Source organism: Budorcas taxicolor, chromosome 17 (genome assembly GCF_023091745.1).
Source record: "Budorcas taxicolor isolate Tak-1 chromosome 17, Takin1.1, whole genome shotgun sequence".
NCBI classification, from domain to species: Eukaryota; Metazoa; Chordata; class Mammalia; order Artiodactyla; family Bovidae; genus Budorcas; species Budorcas taxicolor.
The window spans coordinates 44710185-44735700 of NC_068926.1; the positions used below are offsets into that span (position 1 = coordinate 44710185).

Consider the following 25516-nt stretch of genomic DNA (forward strand, 5'->3'; position numbering starts at 1 on the left):
GCCAGCGGATGCAAGTCTCCACTCAGCACTGGTTGTTCAGTAGCATATTGTTTAGCATGGACACATGTTTGTGTTCTTTTTGCAGGTTTTTTTTTTCTTGTAGTTGATTTCTAGCTTCTATGTCGCTCTCTTTATATATATATAGTGGTGGGTGGTTTAGTTGCTAAATCGTGTCTAACTCTTGCGACCCCATGGACTGCAGCCCGCTAGGCTCTTCTCTCCGTGGAATTTTCCAGGCAAGAAATTGGAGTGGGTTGCCATTTCCTTCTCAAGGGGATCTTCCCAACCCAGGGATCGAACCCGTGTCTCCTGCACTGTAGGCAGATTCTTTACTGCTGAGCCACCAGAGATTCCCGTATATAATCATTTTGTTGTACACCAGAAACTAACACAACATTGTAAATCAACTATACTTCAATTTTTAAAAAACGGTTAAAAAGTTAATAAGTTTAAGAAATTAGTCTTAGGAGGATTGAGTCCCATAAAGGTTTGTTTGATTTTTTTTTACTTAAAAAGTCATTTTACAAGTGAAAAAAATCAAGTTATTCAATTGAATTCTAAAATCTTTGGTAAAAGGAAATGCTACTCTCTGATAAGAATAAAAGTAAAGTAAGAATAGAATTTTTAAAATGTATACAACAATCAAGTTATAAGTAAAAGTTCAAATAAATTTCCTTTCCTAAACAGCTTTATTGAGATAAAAGTCACAGCTTATACAATTCACCCATTTAGAGTATATAATTCATTGTTTTTAGTATGTTACAGAGATCTGTTTTAGACTGTCTTCCTTAACCCCTGTAAGAAACCATATCCCATGGCCAGCAGCCCCTCCTCACCCTCTGCAACCTCCCTGAGGGATAGTGTCTTCTCCTGGGTTTCAGCCCTGGGAGGATCACTCCATCTCCTATACTGACCAGGCATCTCCCCGGGGGTGGTGCTGGCTCCTGGCCTGGGTCCTCCTGGGACTCAGTGTTGTGAGGAAGCCCTGTCGGAGGCACCCCAGCCGGTCCAGTTCCAGCTATCTTGGTGGAAGAGACTTCATTTCAGGTCAGTTCACCAGCCTGGCGCAATCTGACTGCCCTTTGGTGTGTGAGTCCCAGGGAGAACTTCCCTGTCCAGCCCCATCAATCCACAGCACCAGAGAGGCTGTCACAGATTGCCCTTTGGGCCACTGAGCTTTGAGGGGCTTGCTGGCAGTGGTGGGCCCTTGAAATGCTGTGCAGAACAGAGTCCCTCAGAGCCCCTCCCTAGAACCTGGAGTTGTCCTGGGTCCCTGACGCCCTCACCTCCAACACACGGTCAGCACCTAGCCCCAGTTCTCTTTTGGCTGTGCCGGGTCTCCGCTGCAGCACAGGCTTCTCTTGCTGCGGAGCACGCGCTCAGTAGTCGCCCCGCAGCATGTGGGATCTTATTTCCTCCACCAGGGATCGAACCCACACCCCCTGCATTGGAAGGCCGGTTGTTAACCACTGGACCGCCAGAGAAGTCCTCCAGTCCTTGTTCTTACAGGTCCCCGCTCCACAGAGCCCACTGACCCCGAGGTTCAGCAGTGCCATCTCGTCTGTCCCACGTGGTGCCCAAGCTTTCTGAGACTCTCTGTCCTGTGAAGGTTCTCGTGCCAGCTCTCCAGGCCCCACCCTCTCACCCACCCTGCAAACCCAGGCGGAGCCCAGCCCCCTGCTCTGCCGGGACCTCTGTCCTGCCTCCCGCCACCTAGGGAACCCCACCTGGAGACCCCCGGTACTCCTCCCAGCGTCCCCACCACTTCCCTAAAGGCTCTCCGTAGTCTGTGCACGGGTCTCTCCCCCGCAGTAAGCCCAGAACTCCTTTCTGGGTGACAAGGCAGATGCTTGATGCACCGTCTTCTTCCCAGAGCTGGGCGTGGAGCCAAAGGTAAATGTCAGTCAATGTTAACTGAATGAACACTGTGTTCACACCACCCACAGGAGAACAAACATGGCCGGGAATCGGCAGCCCCCCAGGCAAGCAGCTGGGGACCCTGAGAGTGAAAGAGGGGCTCCAGGGGCCCTGAGGGGTGCTGGTGGGGAAGGCGGGGCAGCTGACCGGAAACGGGGTGTCCCAGGTGAGGGGCTAGGGGCTGGTCCTGCGTGGAGGCGGGCAGACCCAGGGAGGCTGCGGTCACTGGCCGGCGGCCGTGGTTGCAGAGGCTGCGGCTGGTGTCTGGCGTTCTTGTGTGGGCCAGCGTCCTGCTGTCCTGGGTGCCCTGGCCACGGGCCACTGTGCATCTGGTCTCTCCTGAACAAGGAAGAGACTTCTCCTGGAGGGCAGGGACGGGGACATGGTGGGGGCAGAGGAGGGGCTGGGGGCAGCTCCAGTGATTCTGAGCAGCTCTCTCAGGTGAGTCTCTGCTACTGGGCTGGGAGTCTTTTCTGTGGCCACAGCCTGGTCAGTGTCGCTTCTGCACAAAGGAGCCGTGGGCCCCAAGATTTAAAGGTAGGGTGGCTGTGAACTTAAGCTGTTATCAGCTACCAGAGGGCGTTTTTTTCTGCAGGGAATGTCCAGTCTCACACGGTGACTCGCAAGTCTTGCTTTTCCGTGTGTAAATGTGCCGGGCTGTGCCCGCGACCCCTCATCTGGGCTGCACATTCGGGTCACCTTTCTCATGGGCACCAGAGGCTAAGCCGCCTCCCCATGCAAGGACTGAAACAAGCAGGGTGGGGATGGCTCCAGCACGAGGGGTTTATCCTGTAAATACAGTGGTTGTAGTTTGATCATATAATTTAAATTATTCAGATTTGTAAGATTTTTGGCAAGGTTTGGCATCAGCCTTTTATTGGGTAGACTGAGATATCATGGAATCATACCTGATGTTGGTGTTTGGAAGGCAAACCTGTGCCAAGATGCCTGATTTGAGAGACGTATGAACGGATATCCAAGAAAAGAGATTCTGTGCATAGAAGAATATTTCAAAATAACTAGAGGCAGCAAATATGAGATAACTATGCCTCCAGGGCCCTGAGTTTAATCCTGGTAAAATACATACAATATAGAATTTACCATCTTAACAATTTTTAAGTGCACAGTTTAGAGCCATTAAGAGCATTTTCATTGTGGGCAACCTTTCCCCCATCTCTCTCCAGGCCTCTTTCATCTTCCCAAAGAGAAACACTGTCCCCATGAAAGTGAATCATACAGAATTTGTTGCTTAGTGTCTGTCTTATTTCACTGAGTGTGATGTCCTCCAGGTTTTTCTGTATTGTAGCCGGCATGAGTCTCTGTCCTTTTTAGGGAGAGTAATATTCTATCATGTGGATGGACCTCATTTTGTTTGTCTATCATGCACTGATGGGCCCTTGGGCAGCTGCCCCCTCTTGGTTGCTGTGAGTGATGGGCTGTGAGCACAGGTAGACTGTGACATTCCATGAACTGGGCTTTCTTGAGCCCCAGAGGGGGAGGGTCCAGTGCTTCCGTGTTGTGGGGGCTGTTTGACAAGGCACAACATACCCAATTTTGTAAACTGGGACTGTGCACTTTTCAAGGGCCTAAGAAAAAACATGAGACCAGAAAAAAATTTTCCCCTGGTTTAAAATACAAAAAGAACACTGTAGGCTTTCCCCCGTGGTCCAGTGGTTAAGACTTTGCGTTCCAATGTAAGGGGCACGGGTTAGATCCCTGGTTGAGGAACTAAGATCCCACGTGCCATGCCAAGCAGTATGACCAAACATTTTTAAAATAAAATAAAGTATGTTTCAGTTCAGTTCAGTTGCTCAGTCGTGTCCAGCTCTTTGCGACCCCATGGACTGCAGCATGCCAGGCCTCCCTGTCCATCACCAACTCCCAGAGCTTGCTCAAACTCATGTCCATTGAGTCGGTGATGCCATCCAACCATCTCATCTTCTGTAGTCCCCTTCTCCTCTCACCTTCAATCTTTCCCAGCATGAGGGTCTTTTCCAATGAGTCAGTTCTTTGCATCAGGTGGCCAAAGTATGAATATTCAGGACTGATTTCCTTTGGGATTGACTGGTTGGATCTCCTTGCAGTCAAAGGGATTCCCAAGAGTCTCCTCCAACACCACAGTTCAAAAGCATCACTTCTTCGGCATTCAGCTTTCTTTATAGTCCAACTCTCACATCTGTACATGACTACTGGAAAAACCATAGCCTTGACTAGATGGACCTTTGTTGGCAAAGTAATGTCGCTGCTTTTTAATATGCTGTCTAGGTTGGTCATAACTTTTCTTCCAAAGAGTAAGCGTCTTTTAATTTCACGGCCGCAGTCACCATCTGCAGTGATCTTGGAGCCCCCCAAAATAAAGTCTGTCACTGTTCCCATTGTTTTGCCATCTATTTGCCATGAAATGATGGGATCAGATGCCATGATCTTAGTTTTCTGAATGTTGAGTTTTAAGCCAACTTTTTCACTCTCCTCTTTCACTTTCATCAAGAGACTCTTTAGTTCTTCTTCGCTTTCTGCCATAAGGAAGGTGTCATCTGCATATCTGAGGTTATTGATATTTCTCTCGGCAATCTTGATTCTAGTTTGTGCTTCATCAAGCCCAGCATTTCTGCATATAAGTTAAATAAGCAGGGGACAATACACAGCCTTAAAGTACTCCTTTCCCGATTTGGAACCAGTCTGTTGTTCCATGTCCAGTTCTACTTTGGAACTTCCCAGGTGTTCCAGTGGCTAAGGCTCCTTGCTCCCATTGCTGGGGGTCTGGGTTCGATCCCTGGTCAGGGAACCAGATCCCACATGGAGCAACTGAGAAACTGTGCAGCCAAATAAATCAATAAAATAATAATAAAAGAATTTGTTTAGAAAAATATTCATAATATAAAAAAGAACATTGCAGGTTTGAAATGTTAAAATGTTCAAGTTGTGATTGAAATTCAGCTCTTACTCAGTTATGAAACAATGATTGTATTTGATACGTTTGAAATGATATGGGAACAGAGTGTACAAAGTTCAAACAGTGACTGTGGGGCTGCCATTTATCTTGGAAAATGTTTATACAACTCAACTGTCTGGTGTCATTTTCCTCAAATCACGTGATGTGTGGCATCCGAGACCTTTGACCTGCTGTGAAGGAAACCAAGTTCCTGCACCCTTCTGCCGATGGCCCTCACAGATCAGCTGGAAGGCAGAAGGGTGGTGGTCATCTGCGGGGAGGAGCCTGCAGCCGGGGACGAGGGGCAGCTGATCCAGAGCTTTCCCAGATTGCAGGCTGGTCCATCTCTGCACCAGACCCGAAGACAGGAGGTGGGCAGACATTGATGGCTGGAAAGCTTGGCTCCAGCGCACCCAAGGGGAGGATGTCAGTGGAGAAGATGGGCCAACTGACTAGATGTGGGGTGTCGTTATGGCCTGAACTGTGTCCTCCCAAATCCTACCCCAGGACCTCAGGATGTGACTGTCTGTGGAGACGGGGCCTTTAAAGAGGTGACTGAGGTAGAATGAGGTCTATAGAGTGGGCCTTCATCGCATAGGACTGGTGTCCTTACAAGAGGAGATCAGGACACAGGCACACAGTGATGGCCTTGTGGACACATGGGGAGAAGATGCCAAGGAGAGAGATCTCAGAGGGAACCAGCCCCGCCCACACCTTGATTTGGGCTGTCAGCCTCCAGGATGCAAGACCATCCTTGTCTGTGGTGTTTGTTACTCAGCCTAGCAGACTGATATGGGTGTCCCAGGTGCCTTAAGGGGCACATTTGGCTGGTCCTGAGTTGGAGGAGGGGCACAACCAGGGTGGACATCTGGGGTCACTGAGAGGTTTGACCAGCTCCACCAGCTGGCTGCTGTAGGCTGTGGGTCTGTCTGTAGGTTCAGTCTCCCAGGACCAGGAACTGTGTCTTGGGTTCCACCATAGAAACATTTGTTTTCTTCCCAAGGGCCGCTTTGGAGTAGAGGGTCAGGAGACCGGGTGGGAAGACTGAGAGGTTCAGGGGCTACCGGTGACACCCCAGAACCCAGAACAGCCTGCTCACACCTGCAGAGCCGCAGTGAGGTGGGAGGAGACCCTCAGACACACCTGGGCGTCTGTCAACATGCAGGATGCTCATGTGATAAAGGTGTGTCCCAGCCTTGCAGGTGTTTTTTTTTTTTTGAGGGGAAAAGCTTAGAACGCTGTTGTCACACGTTGAAATGGACATTGAAGTGCTTTTTTTTTTTTTTTTCAGATCATTTATTTGTTGGGTCCTTGTGCTGCACGGAATCTCTAGTTGTGTTGCGCAGGCTCAGTAGTTGCTGGGCATGGGCTCAGTTGCCCCTCGGCATGTGGGATCTTAGTTCCCCAGCCAGGGATCAAACACACATCCCCTGCATTGCAAGGTGAATTCTTAACTCCTGGATCACTAGGGAAGTCCTTGACTTGCTATTTCAAAGGCAGAATTTAAAAGAGAAATGGTATTGTCACCAAGACCAGCATCCTCTGGTCTCTTTTCTCTTCATCTTTATCACTTTTCAGTGACAAATAGCTCCAAATAGGGCTCTGAGTTCATGCTATTGTATCTCTTTTGAAGCAATTAGCAAAACTTCTGAATGACATGCATATGCTTTTTGTGGCTCAAGAGCTATGGTTTACTGCCGATACATTTAAATCTAAAAATGCCGAAAACCAAAACTCAGGGCAGTGACGTATCCTGTGACTTGTTTTTTATATAATTTTTGTTTATTTATTTTTGGCTGGGCTGGGTCTCTGTTACTGCATCGCCTCTTCTCTAGTTGCAGTGAGAGGGGGCTACTTTCTAGTTGCTGCAAGTGGGGACCACTCTTTGCTGAAGTGTGTAGGCCTCTTATTGAAGTGACTTCTCTTATTGTGGAGCACGGGCTCTAGGCCCATGGGCTTCAGTAGTTGCAGCATGTGGGCTCAATAGTTTTGGTGCACGTAATCTCAATAGTTGGTCTGAGGTATGTAGGAGCTTCCCGGGCCAGGGATCGAATTGGAGTCTCCTGCCTTGGCAGGCAGATTCTCTACCACTGAGCCACCAGGGAAGCCCTGATTTGTTATTTCCATTGACAAAAACATATAAATGGGGCTAAACGCCTTTTGCCTTTCTGAGATGTTTTGTGTTGCTCAGTTCTGTCCTTATGGGAGGCATGGGGTTATTTCTTGGTATTTGTATGGGGCCAAAGGAATCTGTGCTGATAGTAATGGCTCGGGAGAAAATACCAGCCTTGCTCATTTGGATCAGGTGCTCCTGTGTGAGGTGAGAGGAGCAGGAAACAAACGAGACCCCTGCCCGCCCACCCCCACATCTCCAGTGCTGTCCCACTCCCCACCAACACCACAGCCCAAAACTTTCCTGGTCAGCTTGTCTGGGTGGGAGGGAACCACTCCCTCTCACGCACCACCACCCCCTAGTCTGTGCTCCTTCCCAGCTCTGTTCTCCCAAAGGCTCTGAATTCCTAGCATGGGGCCCACTAAGGCAGCCAGATGGGGGCGGTCGAGGATGGGGAGGACTCAACCTGGAGAGCTGGGCGTGTTCCTGGGCTTGGGACCTCAACATTTCAGGGAGTTTAAAAAGCAGATTTCCACTGTGCTTTGAAAGGCAGATAACATTGTGACTTCACGGAATCATCTGAAAACCCTCAGTTGAAAGGGAGCCCACACCTCACTTCACAGAAAGGGAAGCCAGACCCTCAAAAGACCCAGTGGTCTCCCCATGGCCCCACAACAAATAGAGTGACCTGGGAGAGTCTGGGAGGGGGGCCTGTGGTCCCTGAGGACACTGTTCTGTCATATCACAGGGTCCTGAGCTGGAGACCACAGGGGCCAGTGACAAGGTGGGGCTGAAAGACAAGCCAGGAGAGATTCTGGAACATGGGATGGAGGGAGGGAGGGGAGCAGGGGACTCGGCGGCCTGGGGAACCCCACCCCACTCACCCCCGACCTTCCCAGGGCTTCTGGGCTTCTACACTGTGCTCGGCAGAACTCGGGCGGTGTTCGGATCACTTCCGCTCCCTGCAGGGCTCCGTGCAAGTGGCTCTGCTGATGGGCCCCGGCTGTGGTGGATGACAGAATATTCTACATCAGTGGTCCCCAACCTTTTTGGCGCCAGAGACCAGTTGCACGGAAGACAATTTTTCCAGGGCCTGGGGGGTGGGGATGGTTTCAGGATGATTCTCATAAGGAGCACACAACCTAGATCCCCCGCACGCGCAGTTCACAGTAGGGTTCACGCTCCTATGTGAATCTAATCCCGCCACTGAGCTGACAGGAGACAGAGCTCAGGCTACGGTAATGTGAGCATGTGAGCGATGGGGAGTGGCTGTAGATACAGATGAAGCTTCTCCGCTCAGTCGGCAGTCTCCTGCTGTGCAGCCTGGTTCCTAACAGCCCCAGGGATTGAGGACTCCTGTTCTAGTTGGAGGTGGTGGTTATGCAACATTAAAAATTCATGAAATGCCACTGAATTGTCCACTTCTGAATGGTTAATTTTATGCTGTTTGAATATCATCTCCATTGTAAAAAACAATTATGAATAAATTGGAAACCAAATTGCTGGCTCTATGAACAGCCAGGGAACCAACCACATAGCCCCAGTGGGTTGGAGCAGCTCAGGCTGAGGGTTTGGAGGGCCTCTGCCGAGGGACTTGCAGGCACAGAAGGAAGCAGGCTGCAGAGGGTAGGCCCCCCGGGCACACATTAACCTCAGAGACATTCTCCTCTGAAGCAAAAGAGGGCTTGATTGTTCTCCAGAGAAAAGTGCTGTTGAAAATCTATTTTCCATCAGTAATAAAGAGAAATTTGCTACAAGCCCTAAAGAGACACGGAGGGCCCTCAGGTGTGTATTAGGAAGGGGAAAAGTCATCTGAAAGGCCACACAGTGCACGATTCAACCCTGGGATGCTCTGGAAAAGCCACAGCCACAGGGACAGTAAAGGGATGGGGTGGGCGGTGCCAGGGGTGGGGGGTGAACAAGTAGAGCGCAGAGGGTTTCCCAGGCAGTGAGATGACCCTGTATGATCCTCAGTCACAGGCACATCATACATTTGTCCAAACCTGTAGCAGGTACAACACCAAGACTGAACCCACATGACACAGTGGGCTTCAGTTTACAACAATGTGTCGATGTCAGCTGACGGGTCCAGCAAATGCATCCAACTAAGACGTTAGCAAAGGAGGCGGGGTGCGGGGCAAGGACAGGAATTCTCTGCACATCCTACCCAATTTTGTAAACAAAGCCTCTCTAAGAAAATCACATCATTAGTTTTCTTAACATCATGCCATTTTGCCCCTACTCCTGTTTATTCATATATTTGGCTGCATCAGTTCTCATTGTGGCACGTGGAATCTTTTTTCTTTGCGGCATGAAGGCTTCTTTCCAGTCATGTCTTGTGGACTCCAGAGCTTGTGAGCTTATTTGCTCCACTGCCTGTGGGATCTTGGCTTCTCAGTGGTAAAGAGCCTGCCTGCCAATGCAGGAGACATCGGTTCGATCCCTGAGTTGGGAAGATCCCCTGGAGGAGGGCATGGCACCCCACTCCAGTGTTCTTGCCTGGAGAATCCCATGGACAGAGGGGCCTGGTGGGCTGCCGTCCACGGGGTCACAGAGTCAGACACGACTGAAGTGACTGAGCGCACAGCACACACATGTGGGATCATGATTCACCGGCCAGGGATCGAACCCGCACCCCCTGCATTGCAAGGTGGATTCCTAACCACTGGACAGCCAGAGAACCCTGTCTATTCATTTTTGAAAATCCATGTTGATGGAGAAGGATTAGGAAGGCAGGAGGGAGGGGAGGAGGAGCCTCGTGGGCAGGCATCCATGCCCTCTGGCGCCAACAGGCCGAGCGATGGCTAGCGCTGGGCGTCTGCTGCTGCTGCTGCTCTGCTTGCTACCCGTGGCCCCGGTGCTGACAATCAAGAAGTACCAGCATCTGTCACATAAGGTAAGCACCACGTCCCTGTCTCTGTAGGGCCCAGGGCTAACTCTCGCCAGACCCACCCCGGGGCACCCGGGCTCCCAGCCCCCTTTCCTGCCAGGTGCTCTGTGCTTTTTCTCCTGTCCCACCCCCACTTTGAACTGAACCCGCACTTCATGAATGCACCTGCTTCCTAAGGCTCTCAGGTCCCCAGGATGACTGACTCCTGGTGTACCTACCCCCAGACCCCCGATGCCAAGTCCCAAGTCCAGGGACCCCGCACAGGATTGGGGGTGTGTGCGGAAGAGGCAGTATGGGAGGAGGCAGGGCAGTGGGTTCTGGTGGGGTGATGTGACCAACTCGTGTGTGTCATGGAGCGACAGCAAAGACAACGCAGTCTGTCGGTCCTGGGGGCCGTGTGCCACCCCTCTGATCCCCACGTCCTGCCTGGTCCAAGGTGCCCCCATGCAGGATGCAGGAGGGAGGGCACCGCGCTGTGTGGCTGCTGCTTTCCAGATGCACCTCCCTTCTCTGTCCCCCGCTCACCCGCTGGGCTTCTGGCCTCCAGTTCCTGAGCCCAGACAACGGCTTTTATCTCACCCAAGAAGAGGTAAAGTTACTCACAGCCAATAGTAAACCCGCAACAATGACTCTTTGCAGCCTCCAGTAATTTTGTGATTGTAAAGGAGTTTTGAGATGTTGAGAACCAAGTCGAGGGCCTCTCCTCACAGGAGGTGGGCAGGCGGCAGGCCTAGGCTTCAGCTCCAACTCCTAGTTGGCTGTGTGACCCTGGGCAAGTCGCTTACCTTCTCTGAACTGTGACATCTCACCTATAAAATGTGAGAGCACATGGAATGGGCCAGGTGAGCTTCTTCCGCTCACCAGCATCCTTCGTCCTCTGGGCCTGGCTCCCTTAACCTTCCAGAACAGTGTCGGGCAGGTGAGCTAAGCTTACTGAGATGGACAACAGCCTTGCAGGGACGCTTGGTCTGTGGGGGCGCACGTAAAGGAGCCCCAACTTTGCAGCGCATCGGAGAGCCCTGTGAGACACACAGTGAATGCCAGAGCGACTGCTGTGTCACCAACAGCCTGAACCCTCAGAAGTTCTGCACCGCCCAGACCGTATTCCAGCAGTGCCTGTCCTGGAAGAAGGTGTGTCCTGCCTGGGCGGGTGAGAGGTGGGGGGCAAGGGGCTGGAGAGGGCAGCCCCTGAAAGGAGGGCCGGGGGCCTGGCAGAAAGGACCGCTCTCCTTCTCCTGCAGCCAAATGGGTACATCTGCAAGGACCACTTGGAGTGCCAGAGCAAATGTTGTGTCGTCAACAATTATGGGGTGCAGACGTACTGCAAAGCCAAGACCATCTTCCTGCAGTGCTTGCCCTGGCGCAAGGTGAGGCCAGGGGCCACGGGGCTGGAGGGAGGCGCCCGCCAGCTCTGACCTCTGACCTCTGTCCCCAGCCCAACTGGGACTACTGCGACTACCACAGCGAGTGCCGCAGCAAGTGCTGCATCCGGCTGAACGAGCTCAGCCCCAACCGCTGCGTCCCCCAGAGCGGCATCCTGCTCCAGTGCCTGCCCTGGGTGAGTCCTGGAACCCAGTCCAGCCCCGCCTGGGGGCCTCAGTCCTGCGACTGGCCTGAGGGCAGGCGGGCAGTGACCTGGAGGGCGTTGTGCCCACGTGCGTGGGTGGGCGTCCCCTCCAGGAGAGGCCACCAGTCGTCGCTGCCAGTTGGCCTCCTGTTGCTGCACCTGCAGCAGAAGCGCAGCTGAGCTCAGAAAAGGACACGGGTTGTGGGCATTGGTTTTCATGTCCACCAGGGTGGCAGCAGGGCATAGTGTGGGCACCTGGGGAAGGGCCAGCATGGTGGTAGGTGGTGGGTCCACAAGATCCGGCAGCACCGGGGCCTAACTCCTGTGGGGCTGGACCCCCAGCTGGACGAAGGGGAGGGCCCCCTCTCAGGCGTTTCCTCTTCTTCCTTCCCTCCCATCTCCACTGGAGACTTTCACTGGCTGAACTGGAAATCCAGAAGGAAAGGGTTTAGTGAGGCAGCCTGCAGAGGTCAGCCCCCAGAACACAGAACCTGAAGACACCGTGGAGAACAGCTGGGGGCAGAGAGGGATGGGGGCACGGGGACGAGGTTGGAGAGGATGCTCTGGTGTCTGAGCTTGGATGCCCCGATCCAGGACTTCAGTCTGATTATAAAGGTGTGTCTGAGCCCAGAGGTTGAGAATCAGACCTTTCTGAGCATCCTCACCTGCTGGCCATGGTCCACCAGCACCCAGAACAACAGTGGGTACAGCAGGTGCCACAATAGTGAGTCCATGGGTGTCCCCAGGGTGTCCAAGTGAACCAGGCAACACCTTCAGTGGCTTCGCCCAGAGGTGCAGACTGTCAGTGCCGAGGAGAGTGTCTGGCCATTAACCAGCTGGCCCTGAAGGCCAACTCCTCCGTGCCTCGTGGGCTGTGTCTCCCTGTGTGTTTCCTAATTGTGTTATGCCTTCTAGTGACGTGGGCCCAGTCTGTGCCCTGGAGACCACCCTACACCCTGAGCCCTGTGTGTGTTCATGGGACCATGAAGACCCGCAGGTATTACACGTCTAACCATGAACTCCCGAGGCCATCCATGTCCGTGCAAACCAAGGGTAGCTCCTGGAACCTCCATGTGATGACTTAGCATGAATAAACCTCCTGACTGAGTGAGCATGTTTCTGTGGGTGTGGAGACCCGGGTCTCAGCTCGGCGCCGTCTTCAGGAGCCCCCTCAACCAGAGACCAAGTCTCCCCAGAGGAAGGGGCAGGTGTAGACGTGCCCCTCCCCTGCAGGCACATGACTGTGACTTGGCATCACAGGTAAAAGGTTGGAAGGCTCCCCTGACCTTGTGGATGGTGCAGTGAAGGCACGGGAGCCCGCTGAAGACCCGTGCGGGGAGGGGCCACCCACTGGTCCCTCCTCCTGCTCCCTTGGCCCCCAGGGTCCCCACTTCCCCTAGGAGCTGAAGTCCTGGCTGATCTAGAAACTGTTCCCTTTGGTGGCTTCTAGAGGCGAACACCACGACTGTCTCCTCTGCTTCCAGAGCACCAGAAATTTTACCGTTGCCTTCCTCTGTGCCCTCACCCATCTTGCAGATACCAGGCTGCTTTTGGGGGCTCTGTTTAAAAAATTCCTCTCCCTTTCCCTCCTTTCCTTCTCCTCCTCTCCATCTCCTTCCTCCCACGTTCCCCTCTACTCCGAGTCTGTAGGAGGCCAGAGAGGCCTTCAGGCTCCACCCCAGCTTCGGTCTCGCCCCTCCCCTCTCCTCTTCCCACCCCTCCCTCCCCCTCCCTCCTCGCCTCCCCTCCCTCCTCCCCTCCTTGCCCCGCCCCCTCACTCCCCACTTCCCAGGCCACCGCTAGTCCGCTTTCTGTCTCTGCAGATTTGCCTGCTCTGCCCACTCCGAGTAGACAGACTCGCCCAGTCCGTGGCCACATTGGCTTCCTTCACTGAGCGTGATTCTCTCCAGGCTCATCCACGCTGTGGCCGCACTGTTTTCCTTTTCGTTCCACTTGAGTTTGTGCATGTTGTTTGTCCATCATCGGAGGGTGGACGTTCGGGTTGTTTCCAGTTTAACTATGAGTAAAGCTACTGTGCACATTCCTTGCATGTTCTCTGGACACGGGTTTCTAAGCCACTGGGCGTGAATTAGGAGTGGCATGCTGGCTCTGAGGAGTACTCCATGTTTCACCTTTTAGGAAACTGCCAGGTGACTTTCCAGCACACCTGCGCCTTTTCACGCTCCCAGGGCCTGTGCGAGGCCTCCAAACTGTCCACACCCTGGACAACACCTGCTAGCATCTGTCTTCTTGGTCCTGCCCCCTTGGCCAACCCAGGGGGCAGGAAGTGGATCCCAGAGTGACTGCACTTCATTCTTTAAGAACAAAGCTGGGGCTTCCCAGGTGGGCCAGTGCTTAGGACTTTATTTTCACTGCAGGGGACACTGGTTCAATCCCTGGCTGGGGAACGAAGATCCTACAAGCCACGGGGGCAAAAATAAAAAACAACAAAACCAGAAGGATCCCTCGCCTTAGTTCAGAATGTTCTTGAGACACTCGGAGTAGAGGCCAGCCGGAGCTTTGCTGTGGCCAGGGTCCTCCTCACTGCCCAGGGAGCGGGGTGGGGTGGACTGTCCCCAAGTCCTGCCCCACCCACCCCCTCGCTCCGCTCTTCTGGGGCCGGTCTCCCGCCGCAGGGATTTCTCAGGATCCACCCCAGGGCCTCGCGGCTCCCCCTACTCCCCGTACTCAGACCGGTTCTCAGCAGGATCCCGGCCACACTAGTTCCAGCCCCTCCTTGTCTCCTCGGGGGTCGGGCCCTCGTGGGGATCCGGACATTTTGCCTGTTTATCTCTCTGATGCACCCACAGCAGCCCCTGTCGGCGCCTCGCCAGCGGAAAGGTTCCGAGGAACGTGGTTGCAGCGGCGCCGGCACCACCCAGGGCCGCCAGAGGGCGCTGTGGGCCGCCAGTCGACCAGGCTCCCAGGGAGCCGGCAGGTGCTTGCTCCTCCGGGGATGCGGACAGACCCTGTCATTTTCCCTTTTCATCGGGAAAACAGCAGTTTGCCCACTGGGTCCCGGCATCGTTCAGGTTAATGCGGGGGGAGCACCTGCGTGCGAGGAGATTCCTGGCTGCCACTCCGGGGTCCTCGGGACCTGAGACCCTGCCAGTGCGGCCTTTATCCGGGGGCTGTTCCCCAGGAAACGGCGGAGACCCGGTTCCTCGGCCTCCAGAAAAGCCTGGTCCTCTCCTGGCCGGCGCTTCTCGGCTAACATGGAAAACGTGGTGTCCGGGGCTTGAGCGGCCCCCGCCTGGCTGACAGAGCCTCGGCGGGGGGTGGGGTGGGGATCGTGGACGCTGTCTCCTCCTCAGGTCCCCACGTGGTCGTCCCATGTGTCTGTCCTGATCTCCTCTTATAAGGAAAGGCCTTTGATCTCAATCACCCGTTTCAAGGTTCCCTCTCCACACACTCAAATCCTGAGGTCCTGGGGGTCAGGGCTTCAACATCTGGATTTCAGTTCAGTTGAGTCGCTCAGTCGTGTCCGACTCTTTGCGACCCCAAGGACTGCAGCACGCCAGGCCTTCTTGTCCATCACCAACTCCCGGAGTTTACTCAAACTCATGTCCATTTAGTCGGTGATGCCATCCATGCAACCATCTCATCCTCTGTTGTCCCCTTCTCCTCCCGCCTTTTATCTTTCCCAGCATCAGGGTCTCTTCAAATGAGTCAGTTCTTCACATAAGGTGGCCAAAGTATTGGAGTTTCAGCTTCAACATCAGTCCATCTAATGAATATTCAGGACTGATTTCCTTTAGGATGGACTGGTTGGACTCCTTGCAGTCCAAGGGACTCTCAAGAGTCTTCTCCAACACTACAGTTCAAAAGCATCCATTTTTCGGCGCTCAGCTTTCTTTATAGTCCAACTCACACATCCACACATGACTACTGGAGAAACCATAGCTTTGACTAGATGGACCATCTGGATTTTGGGGGGACACAAAACCCACAACACCCTCCAGGACATTCTGGAAACATGTTAGATGGGAGGAAAGAGCTGCCAGGCCCCAGGCCCTGGGGAGAGGAGAGGAAGAGGAGCAACCACGTGGGATTCCCAAAGTTCACATGCAAAATGTGCCTGCCTGCAGTGTGGGGCAGTTTTCCTGGCTTCTTTCCCCAAAAAACATTTTTGTGTGTGTGTGAGCCCACAGTTCTTTTATTTATTTTTGGCTGTGTTGAGGCTTGGTTGCTGCCTGCAGGCTTTCCTCTAGTTGCACCGAGTGGGGGTTCCTCTCCAGCTGCGGTGCCCGGGCTTCTCACTGCGGTGGCTTCTCTTGTTGCAGAGCACAGGCTCTTGAGCTCATCCTCAGTAGTTGCAGGCTCCTGGGCTTAGCTGCTCCGTGGCATGTGGACTCTCCCTGGACCAGGGATCAAACCCTCATCTCTTGCATTGACAGGTGGATTCTTTACCACTGGACCACCAGGGAAGTCCTCCCCAAACTTTTTATTCTGTAGTCAAGGAATGCAACTTTTTAAAAATTGTGGTAAAATACACTTGGCATAAAAATTTCCTTCTTAGCCATTTTAAGTGCACAGCTCAGAGGCCTTAAGTACATTCACACTGAGAGACCATTCCACCATCTCCACTTATCTTCCTAAATGGAAACTGGCCCCTCGAACTCCTGACATTTCTGCAGGCTTCCAGCATCAAGAAGGGCCAAGCCCGAGGCTCCCCTGCCTGTGAAGTGTTGGCACCGGCACCATCTCTTTAAGAAAGTGTGAGGGATGAAGCCGCCCCCTCGGCGTGGGATCTGCCTGGTGGTCACTGCACAGCGCAACCTTTCTGCACTAAGCAGCTCTGGTTTAAAGCTGCGTGGGTCCCCCAAACAAATTCTCCAGGATGTGGAGCCACAGTGGGGGAGATGGTCAGGGGAGGGTGCCCTGACTCCTGCTGCGCGCATGGGGACATGCACAGGGGAGGTTGGCGGCCATCGCGGGACAGACTCACTCCATGCGGCCTCCCCACAAACTCCGACAGGTGTTAGTTCCCCAGGGTAGGGTTTTTAGATCCTCTCTAGGAGGTTCCGAGGCTTGAGGGCAACCACACCCCTGGAAGTACTTTGTGGCTTCAGTAACATGGTGGAGAGAAAGCAGGTGCTTTGTGGTATTTATACCCTGAGTGATGAATGTGGCAATTGGAGCCTCCAGTCAGTGTGGGCTCTGTGGGAGGTTTGCAGGGGAGCGGACGGGGGAGGGGAATGATACATCCCAGGGGGTGGGGTGAAGGGCATGGGAGGGAGGGAAGACCCAGAGGTTTGGATTTTGCGAAGTATAATACATTAGACTCTGAGAGTCTGATTGACAAAAGGGGAAACACCAATGAGCCTGAGGAATGTGAAAGGTGAGAGAGTCTCAGAGGAAAGACAGTTTGAAAGAAGGTAAGAAGCGTGTGGTGTGGACTCCACATTGAGGTGCCCACGTTCCTCAGAGAGCAGATCCATTCCCAGGAAGATAAAATGAAATGTTAGTCGCTCAGTCATGTCCTACTCTTTGCAACCCCATGGATTATAGCCCTCCATGGAATTCTTTGTCCATGGAATTCTCCAGGCAAGAATACTGGAGTGGATTGCCATTTCCTTCTCCAGAGGATCATCCCAACCCAGGGATCGAACCCAAGTCTCCTGCATTGCAGGCAGATTCTTTACCATCTGAGCCACCGAGGAAGTCCTCACAAAGATAAAAATTGCCCTAATTGTCTCTAAAACCACACAGTAATGCTGAAGATCAGAAAGGGTCAGTGTCCTGGCCAGGAGCAGGCTTGCTGGGACCTCCTGAGGGGACAGATGCGGTCACAGACAAACAGGACATCCTCGAAAGACGTTGGCAAGGTTGCCATGCAACATGTTAAATAGCCGCAGAGGCACAGGAAACCACATCTCAACTTCCCCCATCAGGACTGGGGAAGTAGAACAAAATCTGGTCACCAAAGAGCTGTTGGATCAAAAGTGGCCAAGGGTGCAAAATCATTTTTAAAACCAAGAGTGCCTGGACTTCCCCAGTGGTGCAGTGGATAAGAATCCTCCTGCCAGTGCAGGGGAGATGGGTTCGATTCCTGGTCTAGGAAGATCCCACATGCCCCAGTGCCACAACTATTGGGCCCGTGCTCTAGAGCCCAGGAGCTGCACCTACGGAGCCCATGTGTCACAAGTACTGATGGAAGCCCAAGAGCCTAGAGCCTGTGCTCCGCAACGAGAAGCCACCACAATAAGAAGCTGCACGCCAGAACCAAAGAGAAGCTCCCGCTTGCCGCAGCTAGAGCAGCAAAGGAGACCCACTGCAATTGAAAAAATTATCAATATAGTAAAATAAATTAACACTGTATATTGAAAAAAACAAAAACAAAACTAAGAGTGCCTGACTCAAGGCAGCGATGGTCATGCAGAGAGCATGGGTTAGCGTGGTCAGACTTGGCCTTTTCACGAGAACTCAAGCAAGTCAGCACAAAGGTGGTTCAGTGTGAGGACAGCTGCCTGTGTGATGTGTGGCATGAGCAGACTCAAGGAGAAAATCCACATGGTCAACTGACAGACAATGAGGCCTGTGTCTCACTTAAAAATTAAAAAGCGAGCTAATCAAGATGAAAACCTGGCAACTAACATCCAACTCCCCGCTGTACTGGTACTGTGTGTATCATGCTGAACAGTGGGCATCCTCTGGGGAAGTCTCAGCTCAGGGGCAGCCCAAGGGGTCAGTGAGATGCTGAAGGACAGCCAGACTGTTGCTTCTTGGAGTTGACCCCCCCAGCCTCCCTGGAGAGTAAGAGAATCAATACAAACTGGAATCAACTGGAACTGGTAGGAGGGTCTGGTGGGCACCTTAGCCCAGAGAGGTCAGGTTGTGCTGCTTTGGTGACAGCCTCAGGTCTCAGGGGTCCGGTCTGTGCCCCTCCAGGCCCACAGACCAGCCCCCTTGGGAGCAGTCCTAGTTCTGAGGCCCCAGGGGTGCCACACCAGTGATCAGATTACCCCCCCCTACCCCCGCTCAGAAGCAGTTTATGGCCCTTCCATGGATGACCACTGACCAGGGTGAGTCCCCCAGCCCCACCTGCCCACAAAGGCCAGTGGTACAGTCCTCCTGCCTGGTTACCCTTGGTAACCAGCAGTGACACCACAGGAAGGGATCAGATACATGGCAGATAAGCGAACCAGGAGCTCTTCTGTACAGCTGTCATAACCAACAAGGACACACAGCTTTACTGAAAGCAGAAGTGAAAAGTCAAGGTTGCTCAGTCGTGTCTGACTCTGTGACCCCGTAGACTATACAGTCCATGGAATTCTCCAGGCCAGAATACAGGAGTGGGTAGCCTTCTCCAGGGGAATCTTCCCAACCCAGGGATCGAACCCAAGTCTCCTGCATTGCGGGTGGATTCTTTCCCAGCTGAGCCACAAGGGAAGCCCAAGAATACTGGAGTGGGTAGCCTATCCCTTCACCAGCAGATCTTCCCAACCCAGGAATCGAACTGGGGTCTCTTGCACTGCAGGCGGATTCTTTACCACCTGAGCCACCAGGGAAGCCCACTGAAAGCGTAAGACACCTAGGAACATACATAAGCTGTGAGACAGCTGAAGGGAATTAAAACCTTTACCAAGTGAGAGAAAAGGAAACAAATACATCAGTGAGAGTTCTGTGATGGACCAGAAGAATCAACATTGGAAAGGTGTCACTTCCTCCCAAATTTATCTATAAACCCAATGCTATCCCAATATAACAATATAATGGCCAGAGGACAAAACTAGCAGAATTTGACAAGCTAACTCTGGAGTTCACATGGAGAAAACCTGCAAGACTGGCAGCGACCACCTCCCCTGAGGCCTCCTTCCTGGGTCCTAAGGGCGTCCTCCTCGGCACCCCATTTCTCTTGGTTTACACCCTTATTTTACCGCAGAATCTCCTCCAGCAGCTCCCAAAGAAAAGATGCAGCGAGTAAATGGATGTCTGAATCCTCGCATGTCTGAAATGTCTTCTTTTTGGCTGGTTGACTGGGAGGTTTTAAAATCGCTACTTTATGATGTCCCACTCCACTTAGCTCTTATTCCCCAAATTCTATTAGTTGGAGGATGGACATCCTGGGAGGTTGTCCAGCTTTTCTCACATTTTCAACTCAGTCTTTTTGTTTTACTTTCTAGGGGATTTTTACAAATTCTATCCATCCATGCTTTTATTGAAACATTTTATTTGACAATCATTTAACTTCACAGAAGTTTCCTGGAGATGGCGCTCCAGTGTGGACTGTGGGGTTCCTGGGTGCCTGACAGACCACCGTCCCTATGGGCCACTTTTCGTAGGTTACGGTTGTTCAGAAATGTGCCAGCATGGAGGGCGCCCCTCAGTGGGCAGAATTCCACTAGTGATTTTGTTTCATGAAAAATCATGCCCTTTGAGCAGACATTCCGTTAGAGAACATGACCCCTTGAAAACGAGGTCCCTTAGGGATGGCCTGCCCCAGGGCAGATACTAACCCTACCCTGCAGGTGATGTGCTGCCAGGGGCCCTCCTCTGAAACCAGGCAGGAAGCACAGGCCTACTCCCCGTGTCCCTGTGGTTCAATGCAAACTGTGTCATTTAGCTTTAACTCAAATATTTAAGCCCTTCATGTGATATCCCTGGACTCCCAAGTGGTCTCAGTCAAGGGCAGACCCTGAATGGCATCCATCCTCCAACTACACCTATGGCTGGGGCCCCAGGGCCCTGGGTGCCGAGTTGGCTGGGCCTCTGCTTCTCAGTGTCTGCTCCACGGGGACCCTGCAGCGCTGTGGGTGTGAACCAGGGTGAGTGTGGTCACCAGCCTCCCACGGTCCGTCAGCAGAGCACGGTGACAGCTCGCTCCTGACACTCGGCTGCGGAGGCTACCAATGAGACAGAGGAAAACCAAGACGTGCCGCAGGGAGGCACTGGGGTCAGCTGGGGCTGGTCCCTGGGAACCAAACTCCTGTGGAGAAGGCCCTGGAGGGTGCTTTGGTCGCAAGTGACCAGGAGTGTCTCCCTGGGGTTGCAGGGCACCCCCAGCTCTCCATGGGGACTCCAATGGGCTTAGGCTCCAGGCAGTTCTGAGCCAGGCTTCTCACCCTAGGAAGCCAATCCAATTGGGGTACAATGCCAGGGCCCCATTTCCAAACCGTGCCAGGGTAGGGGTGCAGGCCGAGTGCTAAGCACAAGAAGCTGAGGTCCCCACTTAGGGCGGGCACCCCCATGTCTGTTTCCTTCAGCAGGTAAGGGCAGCAGCTCTGCCCCTGTGCCCCTCCTTGCGGAGATCTCCCCTCTCCAACAGTGGTCACCTGCTCTGCTAGGGTAGCAGGGGGCGAGGCCAGCCTTCCTGAGGACGTGCACCCTGACCCCCAGTGCACAGAGAACCACCACCCAGAGAACAAGTTCAGGGCAGGGATGATGCGGCAGGTGATAGGGTGGGGACTGTGGGACCAAAGCAGTTGAAGGCAAGATGGAGATGCCAGCAAAGGTTGGAGGGAGGAGCCTTGGCAGCGGGAACCGCTTGGGGGAGCAAGCCCAGGGCAGGCAGGGCAGCCCTGGTGGGTGGGAGTCAGGGGTTGGCGGAAGGAACTGAGGGAGGGTACGTGACCCCCGACCCCCACCTGCCACAAAGCCCCACAAAACACTCAACCACCTTTTCATCCAAAGTCAAGGCTGTATTTACCTTCATTGGTTGACGTGAAAGCAGACTGTTTAAAATAATCAGGGTCCACCGTGAAAACGCGGGGTTGAAAGTACAGAACAGGATAAAGCAAACAGCCAAGGACGGCCAAACCGAGGCTCCAAGGCTCAGGACACAGGTGTGGACATCAGGGAAGAAGGGATGCTGATGAGAGGGCACGGCGACATTCACAGGGTTATGAGAGTAAGACTGAAACCGAAAGGAAATCATGCCAAAGCCTTGGCTGGTGGGAGAACATGAGACCAATGTCTTCTGATGGCCTCCGTGGAGAAGAAACACAGGTTATTTCTTTTGTGATCAGCCTTGAGCCTCTCTACCTCCCAAATCCCTACTCATCTGGGGTGGATCCCCAGGCTACCGCACAGCCAGCCCAAGGTGCACGCACATCCCAGGGCTGCTCCGCAGTCCCCCAGTGGCCTGGCTGCTCAAGCGCTTGCATAGTTGAAGGATGTTGCTGCCATTAAACGTCTGAAGGCAGTTCCAACTGACAGCGGGTGGGTTGTTGTGACCACCTTAAACAACCAACCAGAGAAATTTCTAGAAACTTTTTATAAAGTCTACCTAGGTTAAGAATTTAATAACATCATATATTTATATTAACAGACTATTTACAGTGTCATCTTTCTTTTTAAAAAACAAACCGAAAAAGAAACCCTTTTACACTTCTGCATAATAAGGCAAAAAAAGCTTTGTACATTATTATCTTAATATATATCTGTAACTTCGGTTCCAAGTACCAAGGGAGGGCCAGGGCCGGGCCTGAGTGGGGGCCTCACAGTGCATTGGACAAAATGACCGGTTTTTTTTCCACCATAAATAAGACAAAAAAAAACCCCAGGGGCTCTGGAGACAGATCTGAGGCCATTAAATTGCAAAACCAAACTAAAAGTAAAAAAGCAAAAGTGTCTTTCGTTTCTCTTACGTGTCTAAAGAGCACAAAGTTGAAAAAAATACAAATCTATTAAAAATGCTTCTCACCTGTGGGAAAAAAGGTACAAACTTGAATTTTTTTTCCAGTAGCCTAATCTCAAGCTCAGAAAACAAAAGATCACCCCCAGAAAATCTGTGTGTGACACCCCCGACGCTGCGAGTGGAAAAGTGAGCGTCGCCACTCCAGGGCCGATGGAACTGTGCTTAGGTTCTAGAAACGGACGTTTAGAAAAGTGGACAGCAGTGCGTTCCTGGAGGGTCCCCCGCACGCGCCGCGGGAGCGGGCCCGCGGCCACTACCGCGCCTCCACCTCCTGGGGGTTGCGGGACGGGGAGTAGTCGCGGGCCTCGCCCGGCGCGCGGGCCCCCAGCGGCGTAGTCCTGCTCCGCGGCTGCCCGGGGGGCGTGGGGGGCCCGCCTGCGGCCACCAGCGGCGGCGGCGCGCCGAGCGCGGCGGCGGCGGGCGGGGTCCGCGCCAGGAGACTGTTGTGCAGGGCGGCGGCGGCGGGCGCGAGGCGCGGGTAGTGCAGGGCGCCCAGCGCCGGCAGCAGCGCCGCGCCGTCCAGGTGCGCGGCCCGGGCGCGCTCTAGCTCGTCGCGGCGCGCCTCCCGCAGGCGCTCGGGGCTGTAGTCGTGCGGCTCGCGGTCCCGGTAGGGGCGCTCGGGCGGCTCGAGGAGGGCGGCGGGGCCCGGGCCCGGCGGGGCGCGGCGGGGCAGCTCCGGGCCGCGGTAGGCGTCGCGCGGTGGCTCCCACGCGAAGGCCGGGCGCTCGCGGCCCGCGGGGCCCGGGCCGGGCTGTGGGGGCGCGTCGCCGTCCTCCCCGCGCTCCTCCTTGACCTTCACGTCGCCCTGGGACCGCTCGGCCGGCACCTCGTGCGGCTTCCCGGGCTCGCGGCCCAGGAGACCGGCCAGGCGCAGGCCTTCCCCCAGGGCCATCTTGCTGGGCTTGGGGCCGTCCTCCCTGGCCGGGGAGCGGCTCTCCTTGATGCGGAGCTCAGCCTCGCGTTCGGCGGGGATCCCGGGCCGGCCCGGATCGCCCTGGCCCCGGAGCACAAGGCCACTGCCTGGGTGGCCCACGGGCGCCGCTGGAGAGGCCCGGCTCAGCAGGCGTGTCTTTTCCAGGAGGTCCCTGGGAGCGACAACAGACACCCCCGCTCAGCCTGAAGGAAACCCTGCAGTGAGTTCCTCTGCCACCAAGTTCCCTCATCAATGGGGCACCATCACCGTCCGCCGCAGTGACCTCAGGGTCCTTGTATGTGGGTGTCTGTCCACTTAGCACGCTAGGTTCCTGTGGAATTACTGCTAGTGGCACCCATCAACACACACATGGTGATTGTAACCCACACACCCACAAGCGTATCCCCGTATCTGCCTCCCCCCACAAGCAACTGTGGAGCCCAACTTTGCAACAGAAGCACAGACTTCTCCACCAGAACCCAGAGAACTTTGGGAAGTTCCACCCCACCTCAGACCCACTGATCTGCTGGAGAGACAGGGTTCTGAAACCCTCTTCTGGTGGGTGTGTGCGGCCCAGCTGGGGCTCACTAGAGTTCCACCTGCCCCATCCCAGTCCAGTTCTCACCCATCAGGTGCTACTCTGTATGTTTTAGCTCTTTGGCCCTGAGGCTGGGAGCAAGGGGGTCATGGCCTCCACCCTGATGTGGGACTGGGAGGGCAGCTGAGCTTGAGCGCATCAGGTGCCCAGGTCCCCCTCCAACCCTCCCTGCTGCACCTGGCTACCCTTTCTGCACTTGCAACCCGCCCTCTTGATCCTGATGTCCCTGCAGGGGGCTGCAGTTCACTGGGCTCCCGACCCTCTGCAGTGACAGTGATGGTTGTAGGATGTGAGCAGGCCCTGGGGTGCTCCCCGGCACCCTTCCTGGGGCCTGTGACAAATGTCCCCCTCATCTTCTAGGCCACCCCCTCCCTCACTGTGCTCTCAGGCTCTCCCAACACCTAGCTTGCAGCAATGCCCGGACCTGGCCGCAAGGGCTGGTCCACGGAACCTTCCCCTGCTCCTGTCTGCATGGCTGGCCCATGACTCCTCTAGAACCCGGACTCTGATGCTCCCATTAATGCAGGCTCCCTCCTGCCCTGCCTTGGCCTAGCTCTGCTGCCCGTGGGGCGAGTTGGGGGAACACACAACCTGAGCCCCCATCCTCCAGCTCAGGGGGCTCCCCAAAGGTCTACCTCCCAGACCTGGGACCCCCCGGTGGTTCAGCAGCCCCCGTCCAGCTCTGCCCTGCTGGTCTGAGCTCCCTCCAGACCCCACTGTGTTCCAGAAGCCCACCGTCCCTGCCAAGGCCTCGGTGGAAGTAACCCTCATCCTGGATGGTACCTGCCCAGATCGTGCCCTAGCAAGTCTTCTGTGGGAACAAGGTGGAGAGTGTGTGGACTCGGGGGGTCCCCTTCCCCTGGTCCTTCCTACCCCAAGGATGCAGTCTTTGCGTCCTCCCACAGAGATTTCAGTTTGCCCCCTTAGGTTCAGTAGAGGTGGCTGGGGGCTGCAGGTGCTGGGACGGTGGGGGCCAAAGTTGGGGGGACAGGGAGCTGGCAGAACAGATAAGTGGAGGGGCCCCAACTCACCGGTCCCGCTCCTCCTTGCCCTTGTCCAGCTCTCGGTCGTGGTTGGTCAGGGCTGAGACCCGCTCGGCGTCTAAGGGCTTGGGCCATGGGGGTGGCGTGGGGAAGGAGGGTGGTGCTCGGTGCAGCCGGTTCCAGGCCTCGTGGGGGCTGGGCAGACCATGCAGTGTGGGGCCCTCCTTGGGGGCAAAGATGCCGCCGCTGCTGGGAGCTGGGGGGGGGGGGGTTGGCAGCAGAGGGTGAGGCCGGGGTGCCAGGGAGGAGCACACACAGGGAGATGCCCAAGCCCAGGCCCGCATGCCCTGAGGAGACGAGGGGCGACGTCCGCCTGGTGTCACTACAGCCCTGATGCACGCCCATGCCCATGCGAGGGGAGAGCAGATGGCAGGGTCACTCACTCAGTGCGTGGCTGCCGAGGCCTCCAAAAGCGTTGCTGCCTAGGCTCCCCAGGCCCCCGAAGGTGCTTGATCTGCTGAAAGGGTCTGTGGGTGCAACAAGCACTCAGGAATTTCTGTGTGCACCAGGCCCTCCCCCACCCCAGGGCTCCAGAACCTGGCAGGTACCACCTGAACAATCTGAGGGTGCCCTGGTTCTTGGGGGTCAGCACAGGCCAGCCAGACTGCACAGACCTCAGGGGACACCTACCTGTCAAGTGACCAGTGGGCAGGAAGCTGCCAGGATGTGCTGAGGGTCCAAAAGGGTTGGCGGCAGGATGGGTGGCACCTGGAGAGGAGGGAGGCTGTTGGAGGCGCGGGTGCGCCTGGGGCCCCATCTGTGCCTCCTTCCCAGGGTGGCTGCACCCTGGCTGCTCCACCTCCCCATCCAACCTCAGGACCAGTTGGGAGGCAGGCTTTCATCTCCCTGAGTCTGGAGGACCATGACGTGGGGTAGCAGGGAGGGAGGTACTGATAGTAGTGAG

General features: G+C 54.7%; 2 protein-coding genes across 2 annotated transcripts in view; one reads left to right on the forward strand and one right to left on the reverse strand.

Moving 5' to 3' along the window:
* The first annotated feature begins 1956 nt into the window (after positions 1–1956).
* LRCOL1 (leucine rich colipase like 1) lies at positions 1957–14661 on the forward strand. Its single transcript, XM_052654452.1, has 7 exons — positions 1957–2035; positions 9761–9858; positions 10858–10983; positions 11094–11219; positions 11288–11410; positions 14230–14357; positions 14562–14661. Exons 1-7 carry the CDS (start codon positions 1957–1959, stop codon positions 14659–14661), a joined length of 780 nt encoding a protein of 259 aa, XP_052510412.1.
* A 6402-nt stretch (positions 14662–21063) lies between these two features.
* FBRSL1 (fibrosin like 1) overlaps positions 21064–25516 on the reverse strand; it is an 83853-nt gene continuing 79400 nt past the window's right edge. The window contains exons 17-20 of the mRNA XM_052654333.1: positions 25243–25320; positions 24996–25079; positions 24601–24808; positions 21064–23143 (exon numbers count right to left, since the gene is read on the reverse strand). Coding sequence (XP_052510293.1) covers positions 22312–23143; positions 24601–24808; positions 24996–25079; positions 25243–25320 — 1202 coding nt within the window. The 3' untranslated portion in view covers positions 21064–22311. The remainder of the gene's footprint in view (positions 23144–24600; positions 24809–24995; positions 25080–25242; positions 25321–25516) is intronic.

What these genes read in the sequence shown, in the direction of transcription:
- LRCOL1 (XM_052654452.1), top strand. Translation starts at nt 1,957, where the DNA reads ATGGCCGGGAATCGGCAGCCCCCCAGGCAAGCAGCTGGGGACCCTGAG. An exon ending in ACCAGCATCTGTCACATAAG is followed by an intron (nt 9,859 to 10,857) that starts GTAAGCACCACG and finishes CCAACTTTGCAG; the next exon opens with CGCATCGGAGAGCCCTGTGA. An exon ending in GGCTCCCAGGGAGCCGGCAG is followed by an intron (nt 14,358 to 14,561) that starts GTGCTTGCTCCT and finishes GCTGTTCCCCAG; the next exon opens with GAAACGGCGGAGACCCGGTT.